The sequence below is a fragment of the Corvus cornix genome, chromosome 20, assembly GCF_000738735.6.
Source record: "Corvus cornix cornix isolate S_Up_H32 chromosome 20, ASM73873v5, whole genome shotgun sequence".
NCBI lineage: Eukaryota > Metazoa > Chordata > Aves > Passeriformes > Corvidae > Corvus > Corvus cornix.
Genome location: NC_046349.1, coordinates 13,658,569 through 13,675,650, shown reverse-complemented (window position 1 = coordinate 13,675,650; position 17,082 = coordinate 13,658,569). Strand labels below are relative to the sequence as shown.

At 53.1% G+C, this 17,082-nt stretch overlaps 1 protein-coding gene across 5 annotated transcripts in view; it reads right to left on the bottom strand.

The window, feature by feature from the left end:
- Nucleotides 1-12,526, bottom strand: part of NFATC2 (nuclear factor of activated T cells 2) — an 82,912-nt gene extending 70,386 nt beyond the window's left edge. For 3 of the 5 annotated variants that reach the window (XM_039563460.1, XM_039563459.1, XM_039563462.1), the window contains exon 1: nucleotides 12,228-12,526. In XM_039563460.1, coding sequence (XP_039419394.1) covers nucleotides 12,228-12,291 — 64 coding nt within the window. In that variant the 5' untranslated portion in view covers nucleotides 12,292-12,526. Of the gene's footprint in view, nucleotides 1-5,140; nucleotides 5,276-12,227 lie in introns of those variants that run through there. The other 2 variants (XM_039563461.1, XM_039563463.1) reach the window with 2 other exon arrangements.
- Nucleotides 12,527-17,082: the final 4,556 nt, after the last annotated feature.

Below are 17,082 nucleotides of genomic sequence, written 5' to 3'. Positions count from 1 at the left end.
TGACTCATCGGCACGGCTTCGTCAGGAGCCCGGCCTGGGGCTTTGGGGAGCTCTCCCGGCCCTGCAGAGCTGCAGAGGCACAATGAGATCACTGTCCCGGCCGCTCCTGCCCACGCCGGTGACGTCGCGGTCTGTCCCCACGGCAACGCCGGGGATGCTACAACGCGAGCTGTGACCCCACCGGGGAGGGAAGCGGCCAGACGGGTGAAGCAGCAAGTGCTGCTCCCAGAAATAAACGGCTCTTCCACGGAAATCGGCAGGAATTCTGCTTTTTGCTTCAGCAGGAGGGGACTGGCTACTCGCTCCCGGCCAGCTTGGCTGAGACAGGCTGGGGTCAGGAGTCTGCTCGAGGGAAGGACAGACAAGAGCCAGCAGCCCCAGGAGAGGAGGAGCATCACCACCACCAGGAGCTCGCTTTTGTAAACAGCGTCAAGCTCCTGCCTTTGTGAGCGGCAGAGGAGCAGGGGATGCTCGCCAGCAGCTCAGCTGCTTTCTCTCTGCGCTTGCAGATAGCAGTGGGAACACGGAGCCCAGGACACAGAAATGGCTCCAGGAGGTCAGGACAGCAAAGCTCACAGTGCCGGCCCTCTGCCACACTGGGGATGGCAGGGAACAGCCCTGCCACCCTCTAGCTGGGCTCCCCAAGGAGTGAGAGCCCTGCACCCCTTACAAGAGAGCAGGTATGTGATGGATCAGCCCAGCAAAGGTGTTTTCCAAGGACTGAAGCAACCAGAAAACCTCGGTGCCCCAGAGATACAGCTTTGATCCTTGAAGGCTGTGCCACCTTCAGGAGTTCATCAATTCCTCCATACTGCATCCCAGAACACAGACTGGGATATTCCAGCAAAGCACTGTCCTCTCCACTGCTTTTCTCATGGACATCTCACAAACAGCTCCTCAGCACGGGCAGCTCCAGCACTTCCCCCCTCCCCTCCCTGCACTCAGGCATTTCCCAGCCTGAGGTTTCAGTGCTGATTCACCCTCTGATTCAGTACCAAAAGATCCTTCTGCTTTGACAGGGGGTTAAAAGAAAGCAAGTTTCTTAGCCAAGCAACACTGGCATCTCCTCATGCTCTCAGTCAGCTTTGGCACTCAACTCCCCTACCTAGAGCAGTCTGACCCCCAAGCCCTCTAGCATCCCACCCAAGCTGCCAGCTCTCATTCCCCCTTTCTTCCACAGGTTTTACCCACGCCTGTCTCTCTTACCAGGGCAGGAAATGAAGCAGGGTTCTGGATGCTGCTATACTGCAAATAACCACCAAACCAGCTCCTCTGGCCCAGGAAGGGTGCAGGGAGCTCCATCAACCAGCTGGAAGCTGGGCAGCCTCCCCAGGTGAGGGGAGGCCCTCAAGAGTACCCTTAACAACCCAGGGAGAGTTGAACCACAGGTGAAAGAGATCAAGGGATTTCGGGCTCGAAGGACTTAACCCTTGATTTACCAATCTCCTTTTCACACATCTCTGAACGGCAGAAAGGAAAAGGAAGAGGCTCCCGAGGTTCCCCAAGCCCAGGACCACAGCAGTGTGGGCACACGTGGCTTGGCGAGGGCCACCCTGTGCTGTTTTAAAACAAGGCAGCTACTTCAAAGCCATTCAGTCAGCCAAATGTGACCGTGCCAATTAGCATGAAATGAGGGAATAAAGGCTCGCCCGAGTGGCTGCATTCCATGCTGGGTTTATCCAAACCATCCTCTAGGAAAAGCTAAAGATAGCCCTGTGCAGGCCAGGGAGGGCAGGGGCACAAGTTGGGTTTTGACCTCACATCCGCTGGCTGCAGCTCCCAGGATTTAACTGGAGCTCCTCATTTGCATAAGTAAAAGAGTCGATTTTCTTTTTTAATTAACTTGCTTATTGTCATTTGAAGGGGCCAGTCCAGAGCTTCTTTGCATTTTTCAAAAGCTGAGTTGTCTGTTATTTACACTAACTGCTTGGAAGCTCCAAGTGAGAGCTGGTTTCCTGAGTGAAATCTGGAATTCTCTGGTAGATGTGCATATTTGTTTCTTTACGGCAGGGCTGAACACTGCCTCCTGTGTTCCTGAGCCAGCCCCAGGACCCAGCTGCATGCACTTTCAGTTTTTTTTCCTTTTAATAGTTTTGCATCTGGGAGAAGAAAAAAAGGAACGAGGCAAATTATTCAGGGCTTGACACCTACAAGACATGGCAATGTCCCTGGGAGCCTGTCTACATACAAACAAGCATTTAGAGGAATATTAATATTTATGGATGCTCCCTGCTTCCCCTCTCCACACTACACACACACAGACCTTGTAGATTCATATCACCAGATGCAGTCTAAGAGTCTAATGAGCTACAGAAAGAGCCTGAGCCTAGAGAAAATATTCTTTCCCATCTGCATTCTTACCTGTTGTCTCAGGGCAGGATTTTGTCTGGAATCTTATTTAAACATGGGTTTTGTTTGGATTTGCAGAACAACCCTCAGAGGATGAGCTCCCAGAAGGGTTGACCTCAAACATTAAAAATTATGTGGCAGCTTTACCTCTCAGCAGATCATCACACAGTGAACACCCAATAAACCTGCACGAAGGGAGCTGCTGGAGCAGAGCACTGTCTGGATTTTGGTATTTCCAGCTATTTTGTCTCTCATAGTAGCCAACAACAGGTGTTAGGAAAGAACACACAGAGTAGTTATCAGAACATACTCCTCTGGGAGCGCTGTTTGTAGGAGCTCATTTGCAAATGCTCATTAACTCTCTGTCAAGCCTCTCCACTAAGAAACAAGGACGTGCACCACCTTAGTTTAAAATAAGTTAAAATTTGGCATACCACTGCCAACACCTGCACAGGAACCCTGCAGGGAATGCATCCACCACTTTTTTGTTTAAAGGACACAGAAACATCCTCCATGGCCAAATGAAATCACAGCTTCAACCTGAAAGCACAGTGTGTGCCTTGCCCACACTCCCCAAATCCTGTTCACCTGGGCAGGCCCCTGAGTTCAGCAGATGTTTCTTGTTTGCAAATCCTGAGAAGATTGCTAATTAAAGTCTGGCAAGTAAAGGTAAAAAGCACTCTGTACAGCACTGCTGCTTTTGGACCTGGTTGGCTTCAAGAGGAATATCTAATATTAATAATATTGACTATAGGATTTTTATTGACCCTTCTTTTCCCTGCTGCTTTTATAACAGTCCATGTTCCTGTTGTCCCAGGCACACACAAGCACTACTGAATGTCAGTCACTTTCAGGAAGGAAATTTCTGGCATTCCCATGACAACAAGTTGTGATATAGGTCCTACTTTTAAAACACAAGCTTAGATTGTGTTTCCACAATTCCAACCTTTAAAAAAATTGTTTATCAGGAATAAACATTCACCCCAATCCATTCCTAGAGCCCCAAATTTACGCTTTTTCCGTATTTTTTTAATTTAAAAAGTCCCTTTTAGCGCGCTTATAGATTTGTTATTCTGGGACTTGTCATGAGCAGTGGGTGGAGCAGACCAGACTGGGAGGACTCCAAATGCAGGAACCAGACTGAAGTGCTGGGACCCACTCCTTTGGTTTTGGTTCCACTTTGAATCCTCCTCTGCACAGGACTTGTTTGCCCAACTGCAGTTCAGATGAGGGCAGAATTGCACATGAACAATGAGCATCAGTTACCACCAGCATGAGGATAAAGTCCTTCCTCAGAATTTGAACATTTTCTGCTTTCATGTAAACATGCTTTAATCTTTTGTACATTAAAGGTCACGGATGTATCCTGGATTGCTTACAGACTGGAGCTGGTGCCTTTTCAAAGCCAGGGAGAATGTTCTCCAGATTACAATGCTCATATATATGGTCATGATCTTTTTCTTTTTTTTATGCTAATGATTTCCATCTTTGGAACAAAATTACTACTAATTATGGTTTCCAGTCACTCAAAACTAAAGAAAGCAGGCTCAAGAAGGAAGTTACTTCTACAACAAGCACACACTACTCTGCGTTTATGTGGTTTGAAGATTAAACTTTCTACCCCCCACCTACGTACAATCATATTCTGTAGAACTTCCCACTTAAGGCTTCACAGCAGCATTGTTGTCTACTGTAAAGATGTGAACAAACCAGCAGCTGAAGCTTTCACTGAGATTTTGCATTAAATAAAATACTGAGTGTATTTTCATTAAAAACATTAACCCCTCCCCCCTGTGGATTTATTTTAGCATGGTTTGATCTACGTGAAACCTTGAAAGAAAATTCAGCTTTGTCCATCTGATGGCTTGAACCGTCCTCAGTCAGCTTCGATGCTGGTGCACATCTGTACACTTAAACAAGGACACAGGGAATAAAACTCAGCAACAACTCTCCATTTCACTAATGACACCACGATTCAGGCCCCAAAGGTCTCCTCCTTTAGAGGAACACAACATCTCTCTGAGATGCCCCAGGGAAACACCACCTCTCCACTGTGCAGAATCAAAACCGACGTATCTTAGGGACAACATCCCAACAAATCATTCCTCTGGGTCCTTTTCTTTTGGCTTTGTCGGTTTACACAAATCTACATTTTATGGGAAGTATCCCTGTTTAGTATCACCAACAGACAGAATTACCATTTAGAAAGTCAGGGAACACTTGTCACTGCGCTTTTAAGTATCACAGCATCAGCTCAGAAAAGCAGAACAGTCTGCAAATGTTTCTTTTTTTCCTCAATTTCAACTTAAGCTCACGGCTTTGTCCCCGTCCCGGAGCCAGCTGTGCCGAGCTCGCTGCCATCCCCGCAGGAGGCTCGGGCTCACGGCAGGCAGCAGCTCCTCGGGCTCCACGCCCCAGTGCTCCAGCTGCCTTCGAGCCTCCAGAGCACGCTCTGCCAGATGCTGACGGGCAGCAAGTGCCTGACCGAGCTGAGCTGAGCTCCTCCGCTTCGCCCTTCCAGCCGCGCTCATTCCCGGCTGCCCAACTCTGGGGACAGCAGCGATGTCCCCCAGCCGCTCCCGGACACCCCATCCCGGCATGGAGACCGAGCCACTGGTCCGCAGTGCCCCTCGGCAGGCACCTGCCGGCACAGCGGCCCCGCAAACGCGAGCGGCCCGGCCCCGCCTGCCGGGCTGCCCCGGGCGGTGCCCGCCGTGCCCCGAGGAGCTGCCCGGGGGCTCCGCCGCGCCGGGGCGGCCCCGCCGCTGCTCCTCGGCGGCTCCTCACCAACCTTCGATCGGCTTCAGGTAGTCGTAGTCGAAGAGGATGGAGAAGTCAAACTCCTCCTGCGGGCTGCCCGGCCGGGCCGTGCCCGGGCCGTGCCCCAGGTCTCCCTCCTGCGGGCCGGGGTCGGGGTCGGGCCCGGGCGCGGGGCCCGCAGCGCTCATGGCGGCGGCGGCGGCGGCGGAGCGGGGCCCGCCCGGGGCCGGGGGAGCCCCGAGTGCCGCGGCCGCGACCCGGCGGTGCCTCCGACAGCGAGTGCCGGGCGGTCACAGGGCAGGGACAACGGAGGGAATAAAGCGAGGAAACACCGAAAATGCCCCGGCCAGAGAGGGTGCGGCGGGCGCGGTGCCCCGAGAGCTGTGCGGGCGGCGAGCCCCGGGCGGCGCGGCGCGGCACGGCACGGCACGGCACGGCACGGCACGGCACGGCACGGCACGGCACGGCACGGCACGGCACGGCACGGCACGGCACGGCACGGCACGGCACGGCACGAGGGGCCGAGCGGCAGCGGGGCAGCTTCCTGCTCCTCGCAGCCACCTGCGCCGGGGCCGCCCCGGGGGAGGAGCCGGCACCGGCCCGGCAGCACCGCACCGGCCCCGCGCCCGGGCAGAGCGCCGGCCGGGCTGGGAAAAGCGGGGCTGGGAAAAGCTGGGAACGGCGGGCCTGCCCCGGCACGGGAGCCTCCTGAAATGATCCCCTTTGGGCGAGCGTCCCTGCCCTGTTGCCCCAGGTCGGGCATGAGCGGGTGTCTCGCACGCAGCCGCCTCCTCCCCAGCAGCGCAGCCCCTCTCTGCTGAGGTTTCCAGGGTCCCAGCAGCTCCCTGCAGCGCAGGTGCTGCCCTTGCCTTCTCCAGGCTTCACACATCCCACGCCATGTGCTCTCGCTCCCGTGGCAGGCTGCGGCAGCAGGCGGGTGTCTGTAAGCACAGGACAGCCTCCCCCAGCTGGAGCACCTTTAGAGGCATCAGGTTCATGGTGCACAAGGCCTCTGTTCTCCTCCTGCCTCTCTCACAAACAGCGTTTCAGAGCATGGGCGCTCGCCACGTTCCCTGCTGACCACAGCTGGGTGCTGCCAGCTTCCCCAGGTCCCCCCAGCCACCTCCACCACATTGACTCCATTCATCCCACCTTCCCCTGGCCCTGCACAGGGTGCTGGTCACTGCCTCCTGACAGCCTCCTACCCCTGGGATGGCTGCTACAACCAGCAGTGACTTTACTCGTGGGTAACTGGAGCCCCTGAGTTTGTGTGCTCAGAGCATCTGTGGTCAGAAGGCTGCTCCCTCGCTTACCTGTTTGTATGGTGCCCTTTATGAGTGTGCAGATGGCTGTCATCAGGTCTGTGAGTTTGAAAAATGCTCCTAGACTGTAGACAGGTCAGGGAGGCAAAGGCAGAGGGACCAAGATCATTAAAAAAGTACTTTGGTGTTTACTTCAGCTTGTTTTTATTTGCTAAGCCTGTCAGCACGACGGCATTAACTGCAAGACAAATCCCACCCTACATTACTTGTCTAAGGCCACAGAAAGGCTGTTTTAAAGCACACATGAACCAGAATCTCTGCAATTGGGCTTATAACCTGCTGCCTTTCTCATTAATGTGTCCAGCCAAGCAATGACAAATTGCCTTCTCATCACACCCTTTTGCTCCATCCCTTGCTAGTCAGAGGACAAGAACTCAGACTTTCCCTACACTTTGCAATCAGGTTCTACACTGAGTTTCTGAAGAAGCCCAGTACTGGCTGGTTCCCCTACAGCTCCTGGCGTGCATCAGGGACACCTCTGGGTGAGCAGAAACACCACACAAGGGCTGGGGCTGAAAGGGCAGTCAGGGAGCAGCCAGACCTGCTGCGAGGCTGCATCAGGCCAGGTGGGCAGCAGTCACAATGGAATGAGGCCTTGTGACATTGAATTGGAACTGGAAAGTACCAGGGGATAGGGAAAAGTGGCCGTCAGAGAGGGCAGGTGATCCTGCAGACAGGATGTGCCAGGGTGTTCCCTGAGGTATTTACTGAGGCTGCCAGCCCCTTGGGGAACCCGTGCTGCTCTCTCCAAGGGCCTGGTTTATTCTGAATTGTTTAAACATCTATTAAATTGGATTGTTTATGTCTGTTCTCCAGTGATCCTTACCATTTGCTGAGCACTGGCCTTTTATCGTTGGCTCTTCTATTTAAAATTCATTAGAAAAACAAAATATACTTGCTGATCTTGGCTTAGCACTAAAGAGAACTGTCATTCTCCCAGCTAACACGACATGGAGCATGATTGGAGAGCATCGATTGTATTAGCCACAGAAAGAAATGACACAAACAAAAACATTGGGCTTTTTAAGTGAGATATGGGTGATTGGCAGGAGGGCAGGGGGAGATGACCCTGACTTCTGCTAAATCTCTGTCCCATCCTTTACTTCCCAGCTTGCCTGCAATCCATTAGGCATCTGAAGTTACAAAATTATCCTCAGCTACTCCTAGGATTAGTAATACTCCACAAGTGGAAAATGTACCTTTTGCTTTCCAAGAGGACCGTGTCATGCGAAAGAGTTTCGCTGCTAACACGTGTAATCATCAGTTCTGACTCTGACCAGGAGTGAGGGTGACAAGACAGCAATGAGAAAAGTGTTAGAGAAATGTAGGAATTAGCTCAGCTTATAGGATTCGGGGTTTTTTGCCCAGCAGACAACTTGACAGATGTCAAGGAGCAAGAGCCAGCAGGCATTAATCGAGTGTGTCCCTCGTGCTCCCTCCTGCAGCTCTCAGGGCAAGTGAGGACACTGGTCCCATATGATCACTACTCAGAACCTATAGGAATAAGAGTTTCCACATGCTCTGAGTGCACGGAGATGTGAGTTCGAGCGCTCTGTGGGCTGGGTTTGAACCTACCAGTGTGTTATTTAGAGCAGAAATGTTGCAAATGCACAAAATACAGATCTGGCCTAAATATTAGAGGCATGAAGCCATTGCTAGGTGCAGGCAGCTGCAAAATTGAGCTCAAGTGACAGCTGTAGTTTGTGGAGCCTTCCAAAGGCTGAGTGGAGTTTAGTTTAGACCCAAACCAGGCTCTTGAGCACACAATGAAAATAAAACATTTTAAATTGTTTAAGTTTTAGCTGTTAATAACTACATAACTGACAAGTACTGCCCACGGTCTGTCATTAATAACCGGTGATGAAGAAAGGCAGGGAAGACTTAAGTAGACTGTGGGCTCTTCAGCCCAATATATACACTCAGAAACATCATCCAAATCAAAGAAATAACCCAAACAATGTCACAAACGCTTCCCAAAGCTTAATTTCCATTAGGGCTGGAATGAAAGGCTGGAATAGAGTGTCCAAAAAACAGAAACACTGGTTGGTTTTCCTCAATCTCAATCTTTCTCACATCAGACCCTTCCTTCCTCCAAGGATCCTCCATGCATTTCTCCTGTATCCAGGATCATGGAGACTGGTGCCAGCTCTGCCTGGGCTCTCAGCACCCACACTGAGATCTGGGAGTCAGCATTAACTCTGGGGTTTTTTCTATAAAGCTGTTTTCATGAGCCAAAAAGGTGTTTCAAGAGCTGAAGCAAAGTCTGTCCTTGGCAGCATTAACAAAAATTGCAGCCACGTATGCTTGCAGCAGGCTCCACACAGAGCAGAACTGGAAATACACTGTGCTGCCATTTCAGGGAACTGCAGAATGGAAGGAGTCCTTTTCCACATAGTTGGACCCGTGCTGGCCTTTGGCAGGGCTGTACCTTAATAAAACTTTAAAAGTATGTGAATGCTGGACTACCTAGGTACTGGGGGACAGGGAATCCAAAAACAAAGCTAAAAAGAGCCCTTCTAGTGTAATACAAACTGTGAGTTAGGAAGTACTTAACCTATTTCTCAGTGTTTAAATGCATTGCCAATGTAACTTCTCATTTACTATTTTCACTTTCTGCTTATACTGCCCCACTGTATTCCCTGGACCAATAACTTCACTAATGCAAGGGATCAGAGGATGCTCCGAGATGAAGAAACTTTATTTGCTCTCAGAAATGGGGTGTCTGTGCTAATTATTATTTGACCCACACGACACATAATTTACACGGGATCTCTAATACTGCAATACCTTCACGTTAAACTTTTTTAAAGAAAAAGAGAGAGAGAAAAGTGGATTAAGAAAGCTGCATGTCTATTTAGCTGCTAAAACCCAAAGAAAATATGAGTCAATGCTGTCTTAAAAATCGAAGTGTTCTAATGGTGTATGTGGCAGGCATTAGAAATTTAACAGGCAACTAAAACTTGCACATGGACTTAATCCAAGCTCTTTAAAATGAGCTCAGACTGTGAGTGACTGGTTGCTTGGTCTGGAGTGTGGGGAGTGTTATTAGAGAAAAAAAAAGGAGGGAGAGAGAAGGGAGAAATATCTGGTAGTTCCTTTGAGAGGCACATGCACACACACTACTTTTCAATTTTGGGGTCAGGTTGAGTCAGAGATATTACCCCCCAATTTCAAGCTTAAAGTGGTTTGGCAAGAAAGGACAATGGAAAAATTGCTCATATCTCCACGTTCCCATTAAGTTCTGAAGTCTGCTGGGCAAACCAAAGGAATGCACATATCATAGTTAAAAAAAAAAAATAGATTAAGCCAGTAGTGGAAAAGAAGTTCTAGGATATTATTATCCTTGGCTATTTTTTAAAAAATGAGTGATGAAATTTCACTTAGAGTATCTATTGGAATATTATAAAAGAATGCTCCAGTTATGACAGTGTCCCATCTGTGAATGTGATTCCTGCCCTGCACAAAAGACTCTGGAATCATTTGCTGACTGTAGCTGGTGTAACTGCGTCCCACAGGACAGGCTGGCCCAGAGAAAGGTCAGGTGGCAGAATTAACAGCTGTGGGACCACAGGATGACACGGGGACCGTGGTCACCTGGGGAAGATCTCTGCCGTGGCTGAAACTTGCTGAAGCCAAAGCAGCTTTTTGCTGGCAGGGTGTTTGTGCAGAGCCTTCATTCCTCATTCTGAGCCTGCTCTAATCATAAAAGGGGATGAGGGCTTAAAATTATTAACACATCATCATTTACACACCCTGCATTAGTAAGACTCTAACACTTTGTTGTGGGTGCAGGAATCCTCCCAAAGGCAGAGACTGATCCCAAAAGTGCCATGCACTATTAACCCCTTGCAGTTCCATGCTGCTTTTTCCTTGTGGAAATGTTGGGAGCAGCCTTGTGACACAAAGGCAAGCTGGGGGCAGAGACTGCTCCAATCACCCCTGCACCGCTGACAGGAGCAAGCATTTGCATAAGGCAAAAATGCACTCTGGAGCCCGGGAGCATGTTCTTTCTGGAGCATCTCAAGGCTCTGTGGTGCAGCTGAGTGCACTGCTACACTGCCTACTGTGGTCTCAAATATTCGATCTAGAAATAAAAAAAATAAATTAGTGCTTTTCATTCTGGGCTGTGACTGCAGGGCTCTGGGGAAAGCAGAGCTCCACAGCACTGGAAGGGGTTGTGGTGCTGCCACTGGAGAGCTGCCCTGTGCTTTGCTGCACTGCTGTCCTGCAGCAGGTGAGAGCAGGATCACTGACAGGAGCATCAAGTCTCCTCATTCCCTTTGCTGCTCTTTGCAGCAAAATAACTTCCGCGGGCTGTTCTGAGAGTGACTAAGAGCAGCTGGAGCGCTCAGGAGACAGGGAGTTTTGTCTGGAGAAAGCCGAGGAGACACGAGGCAGGGCAATGGCCTGATCCTAAGGCTACGGTATAAAGCCACTCAAGAATCTTTCCATTGGCTTGTTCGAGAATCGGAGCTCTCGGATGATCCTCTTTGGGTGTAGGTGTTAACGAGTGTGTTTTGGCAGGTGCCCGGGGAGCTCGCTGCGGCAGGAGAAAACAAACAGCCGCTACTAAGGGCCCCTCAAAGGCAGCCCTGCCGCGCTCCCTCGTCCCCCGGAGCCCGCTCAGCCTCCGCGGCCCCGGCTCTGACTCAGCGGCCGAGCGGCGCTGCCAGCGCGGGCGGGGAAATCAAGGATGGAGCGGCCCGACGGAAAAGCCCTTCCCTTCTGCACCTCCTGCCGCTTCTCCCCGCACCGGCAGCGCTGTCAAAGCCGAGCTCACCCCCCCGCCCGCCCTCCCGGCGGCGCAGCGCTCCGAGCGCCCGGGGGAGCGGGGCCCGGCGGGGGCAGCCGGGCTCGCTGGTCCGCGGGTGCGATGCAGGAGCGGGGCTGCGGGCGGCCAGGGCTTCCCTCGCGCCGAGCATCCTCCGCCCGGACCCGGAGAGCCCCGCACGGCTGTGCCCGGAGCCCCCCGTCCCATGCCCCGCTCCGGGCGAGCCCGACCCCCTCCGCCTCCGCACGCCGGCCGCTCCCACGCCGCGCCCTGCCCTGCCCCGGGCCCGCAGCCCGGCGGGGCGGGACGGAGGATGCCCGAGAGAGCCGCAGCATCCCCCGAAGGCTGCCCCTGTGCCCGGGCGGCAGCGGGGACACCCGCGCTGCGGAGGGGATGATGGCTCGGGCCGGGGCGGCCGCGCACGGGGCTGACAGCGGGGCAGGCTCCTCCTCTCGCCGCGCTTAACTCTTGCCTCCTCCAGCGCCCCGCAAGCCGCCCCCAGCCCCGACCCCCGCCCGCCGCACGGCCCGGCCGCGCCCCCACCCCCGCCCCGCGGGCACCGGCCCCGACGGGACCCCCGGGCACCCCCGAGCGCCGCGGCCGCCGAGCCCCGGCCCGGCCCGGCCCGCGCTGCCGCAGCCTCCGCCGGGCCCGGGGCAGCGCCGCGGCGCCCCGAGCCCCCACCTGGGCAGGCGGTGCAAGGGTTAAGCGGCCGGGTTAGTCAGCGAGACTCCTGGGGTGATGGCTTGGAAGAGGAGAGTCCCTCTGGCTGGAGTTTAAAGGAGGCTGCTCCAGACAGATTAGTATCGCCGTGGCGGATCGCTTCAAACCAACCCAAACCTAAAGGCAGCCCAGTCCTTTCCCCGAGGGCCCTTCTCGCCGTGAACCCCTCCTGCCCACCCCGCCTGCCAGCGGGCTGGAGCCGCGGGACGGACCCCGGGCCGGGGAGGGACCTGCCGAGCCCGGGAGGGGAGCGACACAGGGACACACACAGAGCACACAGACAGGCAGCAGTCACACCCTACCTTGATCCATAGACCTCATGATGTGGTGGTAGTGTACCAGCCTGCAGGCAGTTTCTCGCTGCATCAGGAATTAAAAAAAAAAAAAAAAAATCAAAAGCAGAAAAAAATTTAAAAAAAACAAGAAAAGAAAATCTCCTTTAAACCATGTTCAACCAGTGCCGCCCGGACAGAGGGAACCCCTCTTGCTCGCCTCCTCAGTAAGTGTTTGGAGGTGCAAAGAGGGATCCGAACTGGGCTGAGCTTGTTCCTGAAGTGAAGTCAGTTCTCTGCTCTGAGATGAGGGTTACTAGAGAGGGAAAGGCCACTTCCTTCCCTGCTCCGAGTGTTTATAGTCTTTGAATGCTGTAAAATAACGGGATTCCCTCACTGTTTCCTCCTGTTTATCCCAGTGCCATGGAAACCCCTGGATCGCCTCCATCTCCCAAACTGAGGGCTTTCCTGCAACTTCACACTCAGGAATCCATGACGTCTCCCAGCTCCGGGCCAAGGCAGCTCTGCGGCTTTCTCAGTCTGCAGCACAAGCACTTAATTGTTGAGCAGAAAGTTAGAGAGCGAGTAAGAAAGAAATATGGATGATGTTAAAAATCCCAGTGTGTGCTTTTTAAACAAAACTTGCAGGAACTGCAAAGCCTTTCAAAGCAACGGGGCTTCTGTGCAGAAGTTTTCCTTCTTCCCAGCAGAGACAAGCTCAGGCTGCTGCTGCTGCTTTTACCTTTGAATAAATCATTCAGAAAAGCGAAGTCCCCAGCTTATATTTATGTCTTTTAAATTCACCAGCACCCTATTAATACCCATCTTGTTACTGGCACAGGTTTTGGCTTCTAATTACCATTGGCTCAATTCTTCATACGAAGACAAAAAGAAAAATTAAAAATCGGTGAATTTGTTTAGTGGTGTTTCACAGACCTCTCTCTGTTCCTATTTTTAGATCAATTTAGGAAAGGAGCAACCCCATGGATTTCCACTGATACACGTGGAGCTTAGCAAGAATGAAATAGCCAAGGAAGCCTCCGAAACCAAGACAACCCGCGTGTGTTTACATGTCCTATGTATAAACAGGAAAATAAAGCAAAAGAAAACAGGAAAATAAAGCCGGGGATGTCATGAACTGCGGCTGTCTCACAATGTATGGTTTTCACTGGTGTGTAAGGAGCATCTGCCTCTCGCTTCGGCGCTGGGCTCTGTGTCTCCCTGCGGCTGCACTTGCACAGAAGTTTTCCCAGCAGGGATGAAGAAGTCACATATATATATAAACGACTCTCCGGGGAGGGTGGGAGCTCTGCCCGCCCCTCGGGGAGCGCTTGCCGGGGTCAGCCGGAGCCCCGGGTGAGTCACGGCAAGCCGGACTTGGCCGGGCGAGCGCGGAGGGCTGCCTGGCACCCGCCCCGCATTTCCATTTTTCACTCCCTCGCTCCCCAAATCGACTCGAAGGAGGTATCGCAATCAAACTTTCTGCTGCTCGGGTTTGTTGTCCTGCAGGCTAGCAACTGCAGGCAGCCCGGGGAAACTCAGCGCACCTCACTTTCCTATCCTTTGTCATCTTTGGACACGTCGGGGCGGAAATACCTTCCCCAGCCCCGTGGGCCCGTTATGCAACCGGCTTCCCCGGGGAGAGGGGCAAGCCCCGGCCCGGGAACCCCGGGGGCCGCAGCTCCCCCTGAACCCCTCAGCGAGACCCCCTGGCACCCCTCGGCTCTCGGGGAGCCTTTTCCTCCCCGTCCCCCAGGGCTGAGCCGATCTCCCGTGAGGATATTCCTGCCTGAGCCCTGGATGGCGGGGAAGCGCCGAAAAGTGGCACCTGACCCTCAGGCTCGTACCTGGAGGCTTTTCCCATTCTCAGCCCTCTCCAACGAGCAGTGCGAAGCCACGAGCGAGGTCCCGCAAGCCCCGGCGCTGCTCGGCAGCGGCCCCGGCCCCAGGTACCGCACCTGAGCTCCCCGCCGGCTCTGAGCATCCACCAGCGGCATCGGCAAAATGGGAATCACCTGATCCCTGTTTGGAAACGGTTAAGGGAGACCGAGGCCGCCGCTTTGCGAGGAGAGCAAAACGATTTTAATTAATTTCTAGTCGGGAGAAATAAGTAATTAACCCAACTTCTACCCTCACCACCCCAGCTCCTCACTGCGGTTCTGACCAGTCGCCCCAGCATCCCCTGTTGGAATTGCACTGGGAAGAGCAGAGAACAGCTGGGACAGGGGCTTCAGGCGAAGGGGAGCTGGGAAGGGGCAAACTGGGGGCGAGCAGCCGCGTGCAGCGGGGGCCCCACAGGCTGGGGGAGCCGAGGGCACCTGGCCGTGCCAAGGGAATCCAGAGCGAGCGGGAGAATGGGCCACCCCGACGGAAAGCTCGGCCTCCTCCCACGCGGAGCTGCGGCGGGGGAGCAGCCCCGGCTCCGCGGTTCTGGGCACACAGGTTGGCTGCCCTGGGCTGCACCGTTTAAAAATACAATGTCTTTCTTTTAATAGCTCGGTTTGATCGGCTCCCGCTAGTTCACATGACAGGGTTTTCCTAAAATATCTTCTTCCACTAAGTTTTTTCCAACTTAAAACTGCTGAATCCTGCTACCCAAATTAAACTCAGTGCAACGCGAAAAAAAATAATAAATAAATAAAGAAGTGAAAGAGGGCTGGCGGCTGCCTCCGGACTAGCATTCCCCAAACCAGCATATGACACAACTGTCAGATTTCCAAGGCTTTTGGAGAGTTCAGCGAGAGAATCGTGTCCTCCACTGGCTGCAGCTTCCCCGCTGAGTTAAACTTTCCTGACGGAACCTTTCTCCATCTGGCCGCGGCTCCAGCGCGTTGTGAGCGGCCGCGGAGGAGAGGGGGATGTAGTTCAAGTCTTATATAACTGTGCAAGCTGGATGCGGGGGCAGAGACTTTCCCTAGAAACGAGAGATTTTTATATATATATAGTTATTTTTAGCTTCCCTTTTCAAAGGAAGGCCAAATACCTCCGACTTTCCTTTGCTTTCTTATTTTGGTATCACTAAGGGATTTTATTTTTGGAGGTAAGGAGCTATTAATAGCTAATATTTTTAGCTATTTATTCCCTCTTTAGGAGAATACTTCCTCTTCCTTTTAGGGGCACATTCTGGACTGCATCCCTACCCCCCAAAAACAGACCCAGCTCCCCCCCGTGCCCATGGCACCTTCTGGGGTGTGCCCAGCGGATGCCTGGCTTTGGGGACAGGGGAGAGGTGCATCTGCTGGCGCTGACCCCGAGCAGCTCCCTGGCTCGGGGATGGATTTGGAAGCTGAACTTGTCCCCGGGAACAGCCCGGCCGGTCCTCACCGCCGGGCTCGCAGCCCAGGAGGCCGAGCGAAGAGCTCCCTGCCCGGCAGAGCAGAGCAGAGCAGGCGGCCGGGGGAGCGGCAGCGGGCCCGGGGGGCTCGGGGGGTCTGGGGAGCTGGGTCCCGGGGGTCTTGGCCCCGGGGGGTCCCTGATTTCCCCTGGCAGCCGCCCACAGCATTGCCCTGCCGGAGGATGAGCCTCCCTGCCCGGCTCCACGCAGGCATTTAGCATTATTTTTATTTCTCATGCTCTTCAGGAGATAAGGCATCAAGGCTTCCTGAGGATGTGCTCTCAGGCCATTGGGGCAGCTGCCTGGATTTTATCATCAGAGACTTCATGGAGACATCTCTGTTTTCCACTTGCAAAAGGTATTTCAGTCTCACAGCAACAATAAGTATTTTTGACAAAAGCTGCTCGCCCTTCCAAAGTAAATACTGCTCTCCCCGGTGTGCCCTCGCACACGAGGCTCCCGGAGCAGCCTCCACACGGCCCTGCCGTGCTGAGCAGGGATTCCCACACTCGGGCTGTGTCCTCACTGCACCTCCCGGCTCCCAGGGCCTCAGCACGGCCCCAGCTGTGCCCAGGTCCTGCACTCCGGCACCTCCCTCCCCTTCCCGAGCAGTCCCGGAGCATCCTCACTGCATGGGACCACTTCAGGCTCACTGCTGCTGATGCACTTGTCTAAAGACCAAATTCACCCACTTGATGAAGTTACAGTGTCTGATATTGCAGTGAGCTCCACGTGGCCCAGGGAATCCACCCACACAGAGCTCTCCAGGTCTGGAAGCAGAACTGCATGAGTTTTCCCCAAATGAGAACTCGCTTTTCATCTACCATTGAAAATTCTGCTTTGGAAAGAGGTCTCCAACCAACAGCCATGAGTCGGAAATACCAATTCTTCTACTTAGCCCTGGATTTTCAGCCCCAGCTACCTGGAAAATTCCCATTATTGGTTATATCAGGAGTAGAACTGGCTCGTGAACCCCCTTCCCTTTGGATAGCACAGGAGGAAAAGGGAGCAGAAGAAACAACAAGGCCAGGTCGTGCAGGTCCACAGGCACCTGCTGGATCAGCCTATGGCAGCCCTGGAGCTGCTCTGGCCAGTGCCCATCCCTGGGGCACAGAACACCCGGATTTCCGTCCTGCCTGCTCTGTCCAGTGGAGCTGGACACCACAGAGAGCTGTCCCTAAATTTCACTGGCTACAGCAGCACAAGGAAAGAGCTGTTTCCTTTTGCACCTTGCTCCCAGCTCACGGAAGGGTTTATGGAATGAGAACAGCATCATTAATTAATCCATTTTTTCCACACAAATTCAGAGGGAATTGTAGTTCAGAGTGATATTCCTGAACCTAAAGACAGCCAACCACCCACTGCAGGGCACTGGCAAAAATGTGTATAAATTGATAGCATTAATTTCAGTTACATTGAGACATAGGTTGGTTTAATAATAATAATAAACCCACAAATTAATCAAGTTAAACACCTGTGCATTAGGTTCAGGATGGAAACACTGATGCAGTCATTCATTATATCATATGATGGCTAAACTAAATAAAGATA